The sequence below is a fragment of the Podarcis filfolensis genome, assembly GCF_964270895.1.
Source record: "Podarcis filfolensis genome assembly, chromosome: 5".
Taxonomy (NCBI): domain Eukaryota; kingdom Metazoa; phylum Chordata; class Lepidosauria; order Squamata; family Lacertidae; genus Podarcis; species Podarcis filfolensis.
The window spans coordinates 98,035,354-98,051,324 of record NC_139608.1 but is presented as its reverse complement, the minus strand read 5'-3'; the positions used below and the strand labels follow the sequence as shown (position 1 = coordinate 98,051,324).

The window sequence follows — 15,971 nt, the reverse complement described above, 5'->3', positions numbered from 1 at the left end:
ATAACCCAGACAAAAAGTACATTTAAATAAAAGCAAAATAAGATTCCCCCCCCCCACCCCTGCAAAAATGAAGGCACATAAGACCAACCACATCTAGCATGCTAATGAAAAAGGCTACTGGGCATGATTCTTACGTAACTGACACATACTATCAATTTACTTCTTGCCCATATTTGTTCCTGTTGCAGGAGGGCAAAACCGGCATCTCTCTTATAGCATGGGCATGTGGATTCCTCCATGGAACGTAGTGCAAAAGAACAAAGGTAGCCAAAGAGAAACTCTCCTGTGCACAGCTCTCTCTGATTTGGGGTAGGTTGAAGGAACAGGTTACCCAAACCTGATTGTGCAGCTACCCTAACCAGGCCCCAAAACCTCCCAAATTCCTTCTTCAAGAATCCATTAGCTAAAATGCTGTTCCTTCAAGGTGACATCATTGAAGTCTTGCACAGGAGATCTTCCCAGTGGATTGTTCCCTCTGTGATTACTATAAAGTCACTGTTCTGCATCTGCTCTGCCATTCTCTGAATAAGACATGCTGCCCCTCAGGCTCTTTTGCTAGCGCATTGATGCACCATGACATCCTGACACAGGTAGCAAGGCATGAACACATTTCTCCCCCTCATCTCTTCCATCTCCCATTTATTTTCCTTTGGCAGTTCAGGAAGGCTGCCTTCACGTTCTCCTTCGCCCGCCTGCCCACCACCGCCCCCCATTGTTTGCTTTCTCTTCTCCATCGATCAACTGTGTTACTTTACTGCAGGCACTGTAATATTAACTCCTGTTCAAACAGAAGCACTTAGCAGGGGAGTTCGCTGGGATTCCTCTGACCTATTACTCAACAGGATTTTCTGCAACAACACGTTTTTGTTTGTTTTGGGGAGGGATTAGTGGCAATATTCCACATACTACTGACACAGTGAAACATAGGTTTCATAGGAGGTAAAAGGAAATCTCTCTATCTGACACCGCCTCCTTGATTTTTAAAGGAACATATGCAGATGCGATTGCTTTTAACAGTTTCAAAGTCCAATAAGAAAGGTGCAGAATAGGAATAACATTTGCCTGTAGCAGATAGAGGGGTCTAGGACTGCCTCCTTTTGCTGCAGCCGCAGAAAGTGAACCAGCCCTCGGTATTTTGTGTCAGTTCCTTTATATAATCTTCACCTTTTTAGTATCTTGTTGGATATATATTTGAACACAAAGTTTAAACTTAAGATCTTTAATATGTATATACAGATATGCTGCAGGCTCCAGGTGGTATAACTGGCATCAACTGAGAGTTTAGGGCACACTTGATTTCAGTGAATATTTATGATCTGAAGTGTGTGTAACAAGAAAGAACGTATTAAATATAGCCTTTCAATCCTTCCCAAGATGGCCACGTAAGCTTTTAAAAGTGAAATTAAGGAACTTGTACACTTTTCTGGCACTGCTCCTCAATATCCTGGATGATAAAATGTCTAGATATTTGTGCTGGTCAGCTTTGGGGCTTTTCTCCTGGGAGACAGGCACCTAACTACTGCCATACAGACTTACATAACTTCTACATCACACAACTGTAAATTACTCTGCGATGGGAAAGCAAAAAGTTGCCTCTTTTAAAGTAAAGGGAATTGTATCTTTGACATTCTCACTGCTACAAATGCCCATTTAATTGTATACTAATAGTAGCTGAGGCGCTGTCCTCAGAAGGTCGGCAGTTCGAATACCTGCGACGGGGTGAGCTCCCATTGTTTGGTCTCAGCTCCTGCCAACCTAGCAGTTCGAAAGCACGTCAAAGTGTAAGTAGATAAATAGGTACTGTTCCTGCGGGAAGGTAAACGGTGTTTCCATGTGCTGCTCTGGTTCGCCAGAAGCGGCTTAGTCATGCTGGCCACATGACCTGGAAAAACTGTCTGCGGACAAACGCCTGCTCCCTCGGCCTGTAAAGCGAGATGAGCTCACAACCCCAGAGTCATCAGCGACTGGACCTAACGGTCAGGGATACTTTTACCTTTAATAGTATCTAAGGTCTAGTCTTGGTAAATCTGTTTCTCAGATGTACTGCTTCCAATTGCAGGTAGAGGATCATGTAGCTTGAATCATAATCACAGAACCATAGAATTGTAGTGTTGGGACCCTGATAGTTATCTAGCCCAATCCCTGCAATACAGGAATCTCAGCAGAGAAGGGCCTCTATACAAAGTACCTCCATACAGAATTCTAGCAAACTAGGCTACTATCATCTTAGCTTAGCATGCTGTATTTTTCATGGCCAGGGACATTTTTTGCATAGAAAAGATGTGAGCCCACACCCACCATCTGAAGTGATATGCTGCCGACACAAACTATCTCCAGGTAAAATAGAGACAGAGATTGCCGCATTTAACATGCCCCCGTGTATAAGATGACCCCTATTTTTTGGGACTCCCAATTAAGGAAATGGGGGGAGATTGCCCAGAGTTGTTGAGCTTTTTTGGGGGGTGGGGATTGCCGGAAATCACTCAACGGCCTGACTGCCGCTGCCAATCTCACGCCTAGCCAAAGCCACCAATCATCTATCCGCTCACCAATGGCAGCTGCCAACAGACTGCCTAATTACCACAGCAGTAGCCAAAAGAAAGCAGGTATTGCTGCAGTCAACAATAACCCACACAATAACCTCTGACAATCTCCTGTTCACAGCTGCCAACAACCGCACGTCCCCCCTCTGCACTATCTGTGTATAAAATGACTCCTAATTTTTAACATTTAATTATAATAATTAAAAAACCATCTTATACGTGGAAAATACGGTAGTTTTCCTCCAGCCAGAATTTTCAGAAGTTGATTATAACACCTTGGAAGGTCAGACTCACACTGGATTGAAGGCACCTAAGAAGGTCAGGCGCAATGCCCAGTATCTTCAAGGTTATGTGGGGCACTAAGATCACCTTGCCAAAGGGCCTACAGAATCTTGGTGTCCCCATCCTCCTTTGTATCTGGTCAGCGTACTTAAGTTGCAGTCCTAGAAATTGCCCCAGTTCATATGTTTGGTGGCAGGGCACTGTCTAGTGGGATGGAAGAGCATTCCTTTCCACCACATGGATAACACGTAATGCGAACCTATCCGAATGTATGAACTCAGGGGTTGTGACTTGCATGGTACACATTTTTACAAAACATAACCATCAGTAACATCACCATCTAGTAATATGACTAGTGGTGGGTTTTAATAACCAATTTCCATGAGGAGTATTTGTTGTTATGTTTGGTGATATTAATATTTCCAATTGGATTGTTTGAATTAGAGATCAATCTGAGCCACAAAATATAGCTTTGAATGTTCTCAAAGTCCAGTAGTGTTCAGAGATGGGTTTTGGTTAGTCAATAGCTAAGTTCCAGTATGGGAAATTTACTTTACCAAGTAAAAATATTGCTGGAAGATCATATAGATAATACTAAATGATCTTAACCAAACATATAGAATAAAGACACAAGTAAAAAATCAATTAGTGTATGGAAATGTGAAGATTGTACAAAGAAACATATACAATGACTTTAACATTATTTTATAATAATTAATTGTAATCAGAGAAGGTATGAGTCACCAAGCGCAAGATACAGATGGTAGCTTTGATTATTGTAACATTTCAGTTTCTGTTGTATTCCTTCTCACAAATAAATGGTAGCAAATCTCTCGCCCCCCCTTTTTTGTTAATAAATGACAGATCTCAAGGATTCCCAATCTATGTGAGGCAAGTAGGAATCTGCAAGAGGGAAATCAGTAAGACTGGCAAAGCCCAGCATGGGGAAAGGTTTGTGGAGAAGAACAGCCCACTCCATCCCACCCACTGATTTCCCTTATAAATATTCTTATTACAACAACCTTCACCAACTTAGTCACAAACATCATTCTGGAAATCACATTTCTCAAGTTCTATCCTAATATTAGAAATAAATCCAAATGTTTGGAATAAGCAAACTGTTTCAGATTACAAGTAATCCATTGCCTTGGTTATTCAAAAATTTTGTAATATCTGAAATCATTGCAAATTATTTTCTGGGATGCTATTTTTGGAGATGGCATTCCTGCATTCCTGTTCCTTGATTGATGGGGAATGCAAAGGCAGGCTAGTTCTTTCTGGGCTGGAATCCAGACTCATTCATACTCCTCTAATTGTGATTAAGTCTGAATCCAATCCGCTGAAATAACGTGGGAATCGGTAGCAGATCCCACTTCTGAGTAGGGTTGCACTTCCCGCACGCTAAAGGGCCATTGCTCAGTTTCTTCTCTTTATATCTCCCATGCTGGGAGGGCAAGGAGAAGGAGGAGGAGGAGGAGGAGACATGGGGATGTTACCTGAGAGACAATTTGCTTTGACAGGAAGACCTTAATATTGGATTCTGTAGAGTCCTAAGGCAGAGGAAGGGAACTTTTTTCTGCCTAATGTAATGTGTTCTTGTTTTATGTGAAGATATTTACATTAAAAAAAATGCTTTTCAATGAGAAATCTAAACCACTTCTTTTTCACTTATTTTTATAATGTTTCATTATATTCTGCGTGTTTGGTGTGTTTGTCAGCTGAGGTTGGGGGTTTGTCACATTTTTAATCATGGGCTGCTCTATTGTAATTCATGTCTATAATTATTTGCCTTAAGGTTGACATTTATTTATATGGTCACCATTTCTTTGTCCCTGATGAAGATTGTCATTCACCAAAAATTTTTGGTTCCCCCCCTCCATATGGGCTAATATCTTTGTCCATCATTGTATCACTACACCCGTTTAACACTTAAAATTATTTTATTATTGTTTATTGTATTTCATAATCTGTTATAATTACTACTACTACTAGATTTATATTCCACCTTTTACATACAATTATTGCTGTTATTTTTACCAAATTATGTAACACACATACACATATATATTTCTGTTATCATGTTATCTTGCACAATTACATTCAACCAGATGAACTCTATGTATGAACATAAATAGTAACTCATGTTATTATTTTATTATTTTATTTGTGTATTTTAAATTTAGACTCTCCTGTAACCACATAGTTGCCCAGTTGGATTAGGACCTCTAAAACCAAATACTGATTCATGTCAAGTATCAGTTACTACCAGCTACTAAATGCTCTACCTTACTGTTAAGTAAATGTAATTACAGTATATTTCAGTTATAAACTACTAAACACTATTGCATATCATCAGCCTGCAAATACTGTCAAATATAAGCTGTCAAACACCATATACTGAACATCAAAGTCATATATAAACGACTGAAATCAAAGTTTTATCTCGAGTCTAATGTGCCATTGAATCTAATGTGTGCCTTAATTTTTGCAACGTAATTTGACCAAAAAAGGTGAGCATTAGATTTGAGTAAATGTGGTAGTAATATTTAGCAAATATTCAGAAATTCAGAACATGGCTGTGAATATTCAACATTAAATTTTTCAGAGGAGAATATCTGAGCTGACTCCTTTCAGCTCTTGTTCATATTTTACAAGATTCCACAGTCAAATTGTCTATTCTTCCTGACTAAAGCAAATGATTTCATTTCAGCTGTGTTGACAGACATGTTGAAACTGAGCCATACTGTATATATTTTACCTCAGGTTACAGTCTGGATTTGCAAAATTAAATTAGAAATTTAGCTCTTTGAGACTGTGTTAGCTAGAACTGATCCCTTTCAGCTGCGGATTGAATCGTCTTCTTTTTTACATTTGAAAAAGGCAGTAGCTGTCTGCGTCCAAAAAGGGGCTGGAGGCTGGAGGGGACACCGAGTTAGTCCCCCCCCCCAAGTCCCTGTTGGCTCCACCCCCACCATCACAGATTGAGGCCAAAGGTCTGGAGAGAGGTTGTCCACTCATTTGGCTGAATGCGTGCCAAATCCTCACCATGATTGTGAACCCTGATTGCGCAGGGATCATAACTGCACAGAGAATTTAAAGCACCTTCACTCGAACAAGGGAACCACAAGGATTTTGTTCAGTCTGTATTTCTGGGAGAACTAATTTTATTTGTACTTTCTGGACTAATATGTGGGTCACAATGCATTCTTCGATCAGAAAAACCTGTAGCAAAGCACATATAAATAACACGTATTTAGGATAGAATATGTAAATACAATTTATTTATTTTTTAAAAAATGTTTAAAATAATGCATTATTTTTTTTAGAAAAAAAGTAGATTGATGCAGAAATGAGACTGAACAGATTTATGAATGAACACTACTGAATAGCTCAGTTGGTTAGAGCATGGTGCTGATAATGCCAAGGTTGCAGGTTTGATCCCTTATTCGGACAGCTGCATATTCCAGCATTGCAGGGGGCTTGACTAGATGACCCCCAGGGTGCCTTCCAACTCTACAATTCTATGATATAACATGCAAAGCTGTCATGGGCTGGAAACAGACTGATCCTTCCGTCCCTAACTCAGGAGTGAAATAAGGACTGTCTGCTTGGCTGTTGTGATGTTGGGAGTGAAGTCTGTGTGCACATTTCTGTACCTTCTCCATGCTTTATCCCCACATTATTATTATACTGAATTTATTTGCATCCCACCTTTTCCCCAGACTGGAACTCAACACAGCTTACACAAATTAAGAAACCACAGATAAAATGCAAAAAGCTGTCCTTGAATCCATGAACGGGGATCTTGACACAATGTTTCTCTGGGGTGGTCCTAAGCTGGGCACCCCAGGGCATTGTGGGAAATTCAAAATGGGGGCTGGTGGCACACTGATGTAGGAGAGGGCCCAAACCGCCAAGACAATCCTACCCTCAAACCAGAATCCAGCCCATAACTAATGTGGTGGTTTGCTGGAGGCAAATAATGCTTCTATCACTGCTGAGAAAACTTTATTTCAGATTTAAAAAAAGGAAAGGTGTCCTGATGTCCTGACTAGAGGACGTTGCCAGCCACTTGGAAGCTGTGTGCCTTTAGGGTGCTGTGCTGGCAGCCCCCGGTGCCAAATCACAAGGGTCCCGGATTCCCGCCTCAGTCACGGCCAAGCAGCAGAATCCCTTCTCTCTCCTGCAAGGTGCTCCACGAGCCACTTGGGGATAGCAGCACTACCTACATCCTGACTGGGCAGACGGTTGAAATGCCAGTTGGCTGGGAAGCATAGGGTGGATTTCATTGGGGCATGGCTACCTTCTCTTTGCTCCAGTCAGCTGATTTTCCCCCCACCTTTTTTTCTCTCCCTCCACCCCACAGGAAGCAGGGAAGCCGCTTTCACCTACGCCATCACTGCTGCTGGGGTTGCGCATGCCGTCACTGCTGCCTGCAGCCAGGGAAACCTAAGCAACTGTGGCTGTGACAGAGAGAAACAAGGTTATTACAACCAAGAGGAAGGGTGGAAGTGGGGAGGCTGCTCCGCTGATATCAGATACGGCATTGAATTCTCCAGGAGGTTTGTTGATGCCAGAGAAATCAGAAAGAGTGCTCGGAGGCTGATGAACTTGCACAACAATGAGGCTGGAAGAAAGGTATTTTAGAATAGGAGTGGATGGTCTAATGGTAGAGGGATGGGCTTCTTTTCACTGGTAGGCATGGATTCACATGGCTGGACAGATACACCTTATGGCAGTGAAAAAGATTCCCTGCATATACAAAACTCGAATGTCCAAAAGGGAGGGGGGGCAAATCTGATCACATTTGCATTCTAATGCAACCCTGCCTTATTTTCATTCCCCAAAACAACACGCAAATTGAAACTCAGCTCTCTTCCAAAATTCACACTTCTCTGAATTTTGTGATATATGTGGGAAGAGTGTACATAAAATGCATATATTTGTGAAAATACTAGGAGCAATGCATGATATAGGGGAAATTGCTTGCAAAAAAAGAGTATGGTAATGTGCTGGTTAATGATGGGTCTTTATTCTCTTTTTAAAAATTCAAACTGCTGTAGGCATGTGGAGAGCTGAACTTAAAACAGGAAACATGAGAAACCCAAACAGACAGGAGGTTCTGGCCTAGATGCCTTCCCAACATGCTAGCTTTCTATATGAAAGGGTTTCCTTTTCTGTATAGAGGATCATCCAGTCATGTGAGTCCCTATCTGCAGTTTCAAGTCTGTCTCAGTGACAACTAGACTTGAGAAATGGTCTCAGGAGGAGCCTGCAGGCATTTCCTCTCTCTAGGCCAGCATTGCAGATGGTGCTTTATGTTTTTTATATATATATATAATATTTATTGGAATTTTACAAAAACATCAGTTTACAAAATACAAAAAAGAACATATGAAAAGAACAAAATAAAAAAAGAAAACCTAAAAAAAATACATAAAAAAGAAGAAATACAAATAAAAATACAATATACAAAAAACGAATAGGTAAAAGAGAATTAAAAACAAATCCATTTTTTATAACTTTATGCTCATTAACTTGTTTCCTTGACCTCCTCACACCTCCCCTTTTTGTATTCCCATTTAGATAATCAAATCAGCAAATCCTTACCCTCTTTCATTTATCTTAACTCTATATCTTAACATATCATAACTATATTTTCATCCATTATCAATTCATTTTTGCATATTCTCATTAACTTTGTTGCTAATGCCACTTATTTTCAATCTAACATCATTTTTAACATTCATTAATTTTACAGTGTTTCTGCAAATAGTCTTTAAATGTCTTCCAATTTTCTTCCACCAACTCTTCTCCCTGGTCTCGGATTCTGCCAGTCATTTCCGCTAGTTCCATATCACCTTCATCTGCCACTCTTCCAGGGTGGGTAAATCTTGTGTCTTCCAATACTTTGCAGTCAGTATTCTTGCTGCTGTTGTTGCATACATGAAGAAAGTTCTATCCTTCTTTGGCACCAATTGGCCGACTATGCCCAGGAGAAAGGCCTCTGGTTTCTTCAGAAAGGTATATTTAAATACCTTTTTCATTTCATTATAGATCATCTCCCAGAAAGCCTTAATCTTTGGGCACGTCCACCAAGGGTGAAAGAATGTACCTTCATTTTCTTTACATTTCCAACATTTGTTATCGGGCAAATGATATATTTTTGCAAGCTTGACTGGGGTCATGTACCACCTATATATCATTTTCATAATATTCTCTCTTAAGGCATTACATGCCGTAAATTTCATACCGGTGGTCCACAACTGTTCCCAGTCAGCAAACATAATGTTATGACCAATATCTTGTACCCATTTAATCATTGCAGATTTAACCATTTCATCCTGCGTATTCCATTTCAACAGCAAGTTATACATTCTTGAAAGTATCTTAGTTTTGGGATCTAACAGTTCTGTTTCCAATTTTGATTTTTCCACCTGGAAGCCAATTTTTTTGTCCAAATTATAGGCCTCTCTTATTTGATAATAATGAAGCCAGTCTCGCACTTTATCTTTTAATTTCTCAAAACTCTGCAATTTCAATTTCTCTCCTTCTTGTTCCAATCTTTCCCAATATTTCGGCCATTTAGCCTCCATATTGAGCTATTTCTGAGCCTTCGCTTCCATTGGTGACAACCACCTTGGGGTTTTATTTTCCAATAAGTCTTTGTATCTTATCCAGACATTGAACAATGCTTTCCTGACAATATGGTTTTTAAGTGCTTTATGTGCTTTAACCTTGTCGTACCACAAATATGCATGCCACCCAAAAACATTATTAAAACCTTCCAAATCCAAAATGTCTGTGTTCTCAAGAAGCAGCCAGTCTTTCAACCAGCAGAATGCTGCTGATTCATAGTAAAGTTTAAGGTCTGGCAGGGCAAATCCGCCTCTTTCCTTTGAATCAGTTAATATTTTAAATTTTATTCTGGGCTTCTTGCCCTGCCAGATGGTGCTTTATGGAATAACATAAGCAAAAGACACAGAGCACCAGTGTCAAAGTTGTCTGCTCTGGCAGTTAAAATACGGATTACATTACATTCAGCAACTGGTCTGAAAATTAGCATCTCCAAGAAAAACACACAGCAGGGAAAGCAAGTTCAAACTAACACATGAAAAAATGTTACTATTGTTTAAAAAATCCAGGCTCTAGTATGTTCAAAAGCTGCATCTGATGCCATATGCCTAATTTGAAACTGACAAAACATGTTACACATTTTGTTTTGATTTTCTTCTTGGTAAGGATATTCTTTCTAAGTTGCAGGGGGAAATTCCATCAAATGGTGTTTGCAATGTGTCATTTGCAAAAGCAAAACAATAAACTGAAGAAGTGGTTTTTATGCCATTGTATTTCAGCACTTATTTTACAAAGGAGAAGTGGCATTTCAACCATTTTAGTTGGAAAGAACATCATGAACCCAGAGGGAATCTATCTAGAGAAAGGGGAATAGTTTCAATGTTATTCTGAGAGAGCGAGTCACGTAGTGGCAATTTGTTTTGGTGAATCACTCTTGCGGTATGATTTATAGCTAATTTTAACTGATAGCAGTGCTATTTTTCTAGAAAAAGAGGTGCTGGAACTCACCATGAACGCCTCCCTCTTTCTCTTGGAATGGCAATGGCACCCACCTGAGAGGGGCAGGAACTGAGTTCTGGTGAGTTCCCCCTGAAAAAGCCCTGACTGATACTATCAGACATCTAATGAGTAAGACTGAAATTTTAATAAGTAGATTAATCAATTAACTTTTAATCAATGAAGGCAGTTTTAAATTGGAGGAGCCACTTAAATTTTTTTGACATGATTTCAATTCTTGGGAGGTTTCTGCAAAATGGAGTGAGAAAGCAAATATTTAAAACATACTTTCCTCCAAACAGTGTGGCAGTTCTTGCCTGTTAAATGTTAAACTATAGTTACCACAGCATCTCAAAAGTTTTCTGCATGGACACCATGGGCCTTGAGCATGTGGACTTAGGAGCCTTATTAATCACAATGTGTTAATATAGGGGGGGGGGATAAATAAATTGTCCAGTAGCACCTTAGAGACCAACTAAGTTTGTTCTTGGTATGAGCTTTCGTGTGCATGCACACTTCTTCAGATGCCACATGAAAGCTCATACCAAGAACAAACTTAGTTGGTCTCTAAGGTGCTACTGGACAATTTTGTTTATTTTTTTATATATATTTCTACTGCGTCAGACCAACACGGCTACCTACCTGAATGTGTTAATATTATACATCCAATCATAACAAATGGATGAAAACCATACATGGACCAAGAGGGACTGAAAACAGCTCTGGTCCAGCATGGCAATGGCTTGGAGAGAAAAGCTAAACCATAATGTAAGATTTAAAAACAAAACAGTGCTGTACTCTAAAAGGGCAAACCAATACTTCTACAGAAAGGATTGATCCTAGGCAGTCCATTATGTCTTTGCACCCAGTGAAAAACTAATTAGACCACTAGTGAGAATTTAAAAGCACATGGAAATACTAATGCCATTGGTTATTTGAATAATGAACATTTGTTGGGTCAGTTGCTGAAACGTTTCACTATAGAAGCTCACCCTCCTAGTCAAGAACGGTGATGGGGCTGGGCTTGGCAGGCCCCTCTCCACTCTGCCCCACAGCTTGCTACTCAGGCAGGGACAGAATGCCTGACAAGGGCTCCTGCTCCTCCCCCCCCCCCGCCTTTGCTTTCCTCATTGTTTCATCATCATAGCAATAGGAATGTTCAGTGGCCGCAGAATGCTGAGTTTTTGTTTGGCAGTGGGGGGGGGGGAGGACGAGGGAGGCAGATGGAAAACCAGGAATGGAGTTTCCTGGAAGATGGCATGTCTGGTGATATTTTGTTGCAGGTCCTGCTTATACAAATAGATTATAAACCTGAGGTAGGGAAGTACTGTGTTTTCTTTTTCTTCTGTGAAGTGTGTAGGTGACACTGCATGAATAATAAGAAAAATATGAATTTAGACGTGGACAGTTTCAATGAACCATGTCTGGATTCCAGTCCATACATTATGCACAAACAACAACCATTTTTGAAATGCATAACAGCTACAAATTCAGTATTATTGCTTTGTTTAAACATGTCTTTCCTGTCTCCTGAAGGTTTACACTAGCTTTATTTGAAAAAGTGTAGTGAGATCTTAAATGCAATGCCATTTACTTTGGTATTTCACAGAGATGAATTGCTTGATTGGGTGAATTTAACAGGATTGGAAGGGAATTGTCTGTGCCTTCCTGCGAAGCGTCACATGCCTCCCACACACCTTTGGCCTGGACGGCTGCATTTGCTTACGAGCTGCACTTTATGCACATTTGCTTTGCGCTCTGTTGTTTGCCTGAAGGCTCAGTCTGAATCCTACCAGCACATGCTGACTTACTATATTGCGTGTCTTCTTCTGTATGCTGTTGGCAAACGAAGGGGAGCTATATGATCCCACAGGATCAACTTGCATATTGCACACTAACATAGCCAAAATGGTGCCCTCCTGATGCTGTCGAACTCCCATCAACCCCAGCCAGCATGGCAAGTAATATGAGAGGGCGGGAGCTGCAGCCAAGCCACATCTGGAAGGCACCAGGCTGGCTATTCCTGACATAGCCAACAACATTGTTTTGGATATGACTATTAGGGTTTCCATTGAATTTTGCATTTAATTAAAATATTAAGCACATTTGAACCATCTGAAGCATATAAAATACTGCAAGAATTTTATTGGAGATAGAGGTTGACTTTGGTGTGGGTATTGTCTGAACATATTGTCTGAACATATTGGCAGAAGAGATGAATCACACCATTAGGAACAATAATAAAAGTTTGCTTTCACACTTTCACACCAAAGGCTTGAATCAAGCCAAGCGAACCACTCCTAATTTCAGTTAATTTTAATGAGAGAAAAGCACACAGCAGAGATATCCATCTGAAGCTAGTGGGAGTTTAAAAGTGCCGGATCGAGCCCTTGATCTTTATGCATGATATTGTCACAAATAACTTCCCATGTAATATCTTAGAATCCACGTGATGAGAGGCTATTTCCCCCTTTCATTATTTCTCCCTGCTTTTGTCTACAGGTGCTTGAAGAGAGAATGAAACTGGAATGCAAATGCCATGGGGTTTCTGGTTCCTGCACAACCAAGACCTGTTGGACTACGCTCCCTAAATTCAGAGAGATTGGATATATTTTGAAAGAAAAATACAACGCCGCTGTGCAGGTGGAAGTGGTGAGAGCCAGCAGGCTTAGGCAGCCCACTTTTCTGAAGATCAAGCAGATCAGAAGTTACCAGAAACCAATGGAAACAGATCTGGTATATATAGATAAGTCACCCAACTACTGCGAAGAAGATGCTTCCACTGGGAGCGTGGGGACACAGGGACGCCTCTGCAACCGCACCTCGCCCAGTGCCGATGGGTGTGACATGATGTGCTGTGGGAGGGGCTACAACACCCACCAGTACACCAAAGTGTGGCAGTGTAACTGCAAGTTCCACTGGTGCTGCTTTGTGAAATGCAACACTTGCAGCGAGCGGACAGAGGTGTTCACTTGTAAATAACAGCTAATGTTCCTACTTTCTGAAAGACTCAGCCGCCACGTGTTAGAGTGGAACAAGACAACTACAGCATCATTTTGCACATTTAATTTTCTTGGAGGAGGAGGCCAGTCTCTTTCCTATTACTTCTTAATAACACATTCAAGAACGATGCGTTAACTTGCTGACTAGCTGCTTTCACTACATTGGAACCAGGGTCGATGGGATGAATTGTACGGTGACTTCGTTCAGTGCAAGCAAGTTCCTCTGTGGTTCCCCCACCCCGCAAAAAACCCTGCAGCCTGGGTTTTGTAGAGTTTTGTTCTTAGATTAAATTATACGTATCACAGACAGCGAGTCCAGGAGGTTATTTTCAGATTTATAACGCACACAAATATGTGCAAATAAGACCTTTATCTTATTAAAAAACAAATGAGGAATTTAACTGTACACAGAGAAACCTAAAATCCCAGCAGTGTTGCTGAAAAACTTTTATTTCTAAGAAAAGAAAAGAAACAAAAGCAGGTAAAGGGCAGCTGGTGAGACAATGATGTAAAATAGGGGCTAGGGTGGAAGCTCAGCTATTGACTTATTTGTAAAACAAAGGTCAGGACAAAGGACAAAGCTCTGACAGCTGCAGGTGACACTGGAACCTTTTGAATGGACATTTGAAGAAAAAAATATTTTATTTATGTTTTTAATAGCATCAAAACAAATTCTCTAAGCACTAACGGGTAGCTATGTCTTTACTCTGTACTAAATGTAAACTTACTGGAATTCTAACTTTCTGATTTTTATTTCTGTTTTTATTTTGTACTTGGTTCTCCCTATGTCTTCAATGCTACTGATTTCATAGCACTCCACTGTTAGAAAGAGTTCTGTGACTGTACACATCAAACATGGCCTAAGAGCACAAGCAACTGGAGCATGGGAAACAGTGGTTTAAAATGCTAGGAACGTGGTTGCTATAGATAACCCAGAATTCAGAAGGGGAGCAGCAGTTTCATCCCTGTACAAACCAAGGCAGCCAAGCTTGTATACTGTCCCTGCTTCCTCATTTCTCACCCCTCGGCTACCTTTTATTGGTTGCAGCCATGTTTGGGGAGACACTTTTTCATGTGTCCACTCCATGCTGTGGCTGGAACAGTTAAGGGTCACCACCACGGGGATCCAGAAAACTGCGTAGCACTTGACATGAAAGCATCATTCCCAAGCTTAGCTGGGTAATGGTTTCGCATTAAGGAGCCATCGAGTAAACAAATATTAGTGCAGATCAGTATTGGGGATGACAATTTTGTATTAAGGTCCCACTGCCCACATAGTGGCACACTTTTAGGGAGCACAGCCACACAGTGGGATGAACCCAGGGGAGAAGCTGCCGTGTTTAAATGTTACTTAATGATGCACTGGCTTACCTGGGCAGAAGTTCCTGTTTCTGGGTGAAGGAAGGCCTCCTGTGCCTGACCTCCGCACTCTTCACTTGTGCAACAGAGAAAGTCCTTTGGGATACTCATACATGCAGAGGGCTAAATCAGATGGCTCCTCTTCAGAGGTTTCTGGTTCTCCATGGGATGAGGGCGAGTGAGGCTCCTGAGTGCTCTTGCTCCATTCTCATAATCTTCCCCACTGTTGAGCTGGAGGGTTGACTTCTGCAGTGGTGAGACTTCTCTACTTCTCTAGGCTGTCCATGATCTCCCAGGGTTCTAAATCACAAGTGGAACCTTCTCAGAGCAGACTCCTTACTGTAGATGTGTGCTTCCAACTCGTGGAGCAAAGAGATTACAGGAGAGAGTCAGCACATTCTCCCCCAGTCTTCCTCTTTTGATGAGGAATTAGGACATCCAAGCAGGGCTGCTATTCCCACCCTTTATTTTGTGGGTTATGGCTCACAGTTTCAGCCTCTTCAGGCACAGACAACCTAAAGTACTCACTCTATTAAGGGGATGGTGGCAGAGGGAACCCTGGACCCATTCCATGGGAAGAGGATCTTTATAAGTCTCTGAATATTAGCTGAATGTATGAACTATCTTCACTGAATCGAAAGGATGTTGTCTGAGGTGATGATAAACAAGGTTCTGTCTGTGTGACTTTTGCACCACGACTGGCCATGGTTCTTCCCATTCCTCCCAACAGTTGAAATGAATGTGGATAGGATGTCACCAATGTGACAAGGAAGTGGGTGGAAATTTTTGCTGCAGAAACCCCAGTCCCATTGGCAAATATAAAGTCTATGCCACCATTTATTCCCACATGCAGTTTGCCACTCAATGCTGTAGTCCATCATGTGGTCCATCAAGTTCCCTCTGCTCAGTCCCACTGCCTTGCCTCAGAGGACATCCGTGGGAGCTGTTGTCTAGTGGGCAAAGGCTGAAGGGAGACACCAGGAAAGCGTGGGGCAGGAAATGTCACTTGAATAATTCTGGCAACAGAGGGACACTGTACCATTTCTGTGAATGTGGGGTGGTTTATTATTATTAATAATATTATTATTATTGTGAGAATCTTTTGCAAGGAAGGCGCTTTGAAAGCCTCTTGGGGCTATAAAGTGGGCTATAAAGTATTCTAAATATAAATAAATAAGTAAATAAGTAAACAAGAGCCAGCAGTTTTCTCATA

General features: G+C 41.0%; 1 protein-coding gene and 1 long non-coding RNA gene across 6 annotated transcripts in view; one reads left to right on the top strand and one right to left on the bottom strand.

Annotated features, from left to right (window-relative positions):
* The window catches only part of LOC310763586, a 96,862-nt gene that overhangs the window by 53,083 nt on the left and 27,808 nt on the right, over nt 1-15,971 (bottom strand). The window lies entirely within an intron of this gene.
* WNT7B (Wnt family member 7B) overlaps nt 1-15,971 on the top strand; it is a 123,850-nt gene that overhangs the window by 98,224 nt on the left and 9,655 nt on the right. For 2 of the 3 annotated variants that reach the window (XM_083615957.1, XM_083615956.1), the window contains exons 3-4: nt 7,192-7,463; nt 12,900-15,953. In XM_083615957.1, coding sequence (XP_083472083.1) covers nt 7,192-7,463; nt 12,900-13,379 — 752 coding nt within the window. In that variant the 3' untranslated portion in view covers nt 13,380-15,953. Of the gene's footprint in view, nt 1-7,191; nt 7,464-12,899; nt 15,954-15,971 lie in introns of those variants that run through there. The other variant, XM_083615958.1, reaches the window with a different exon arrangement.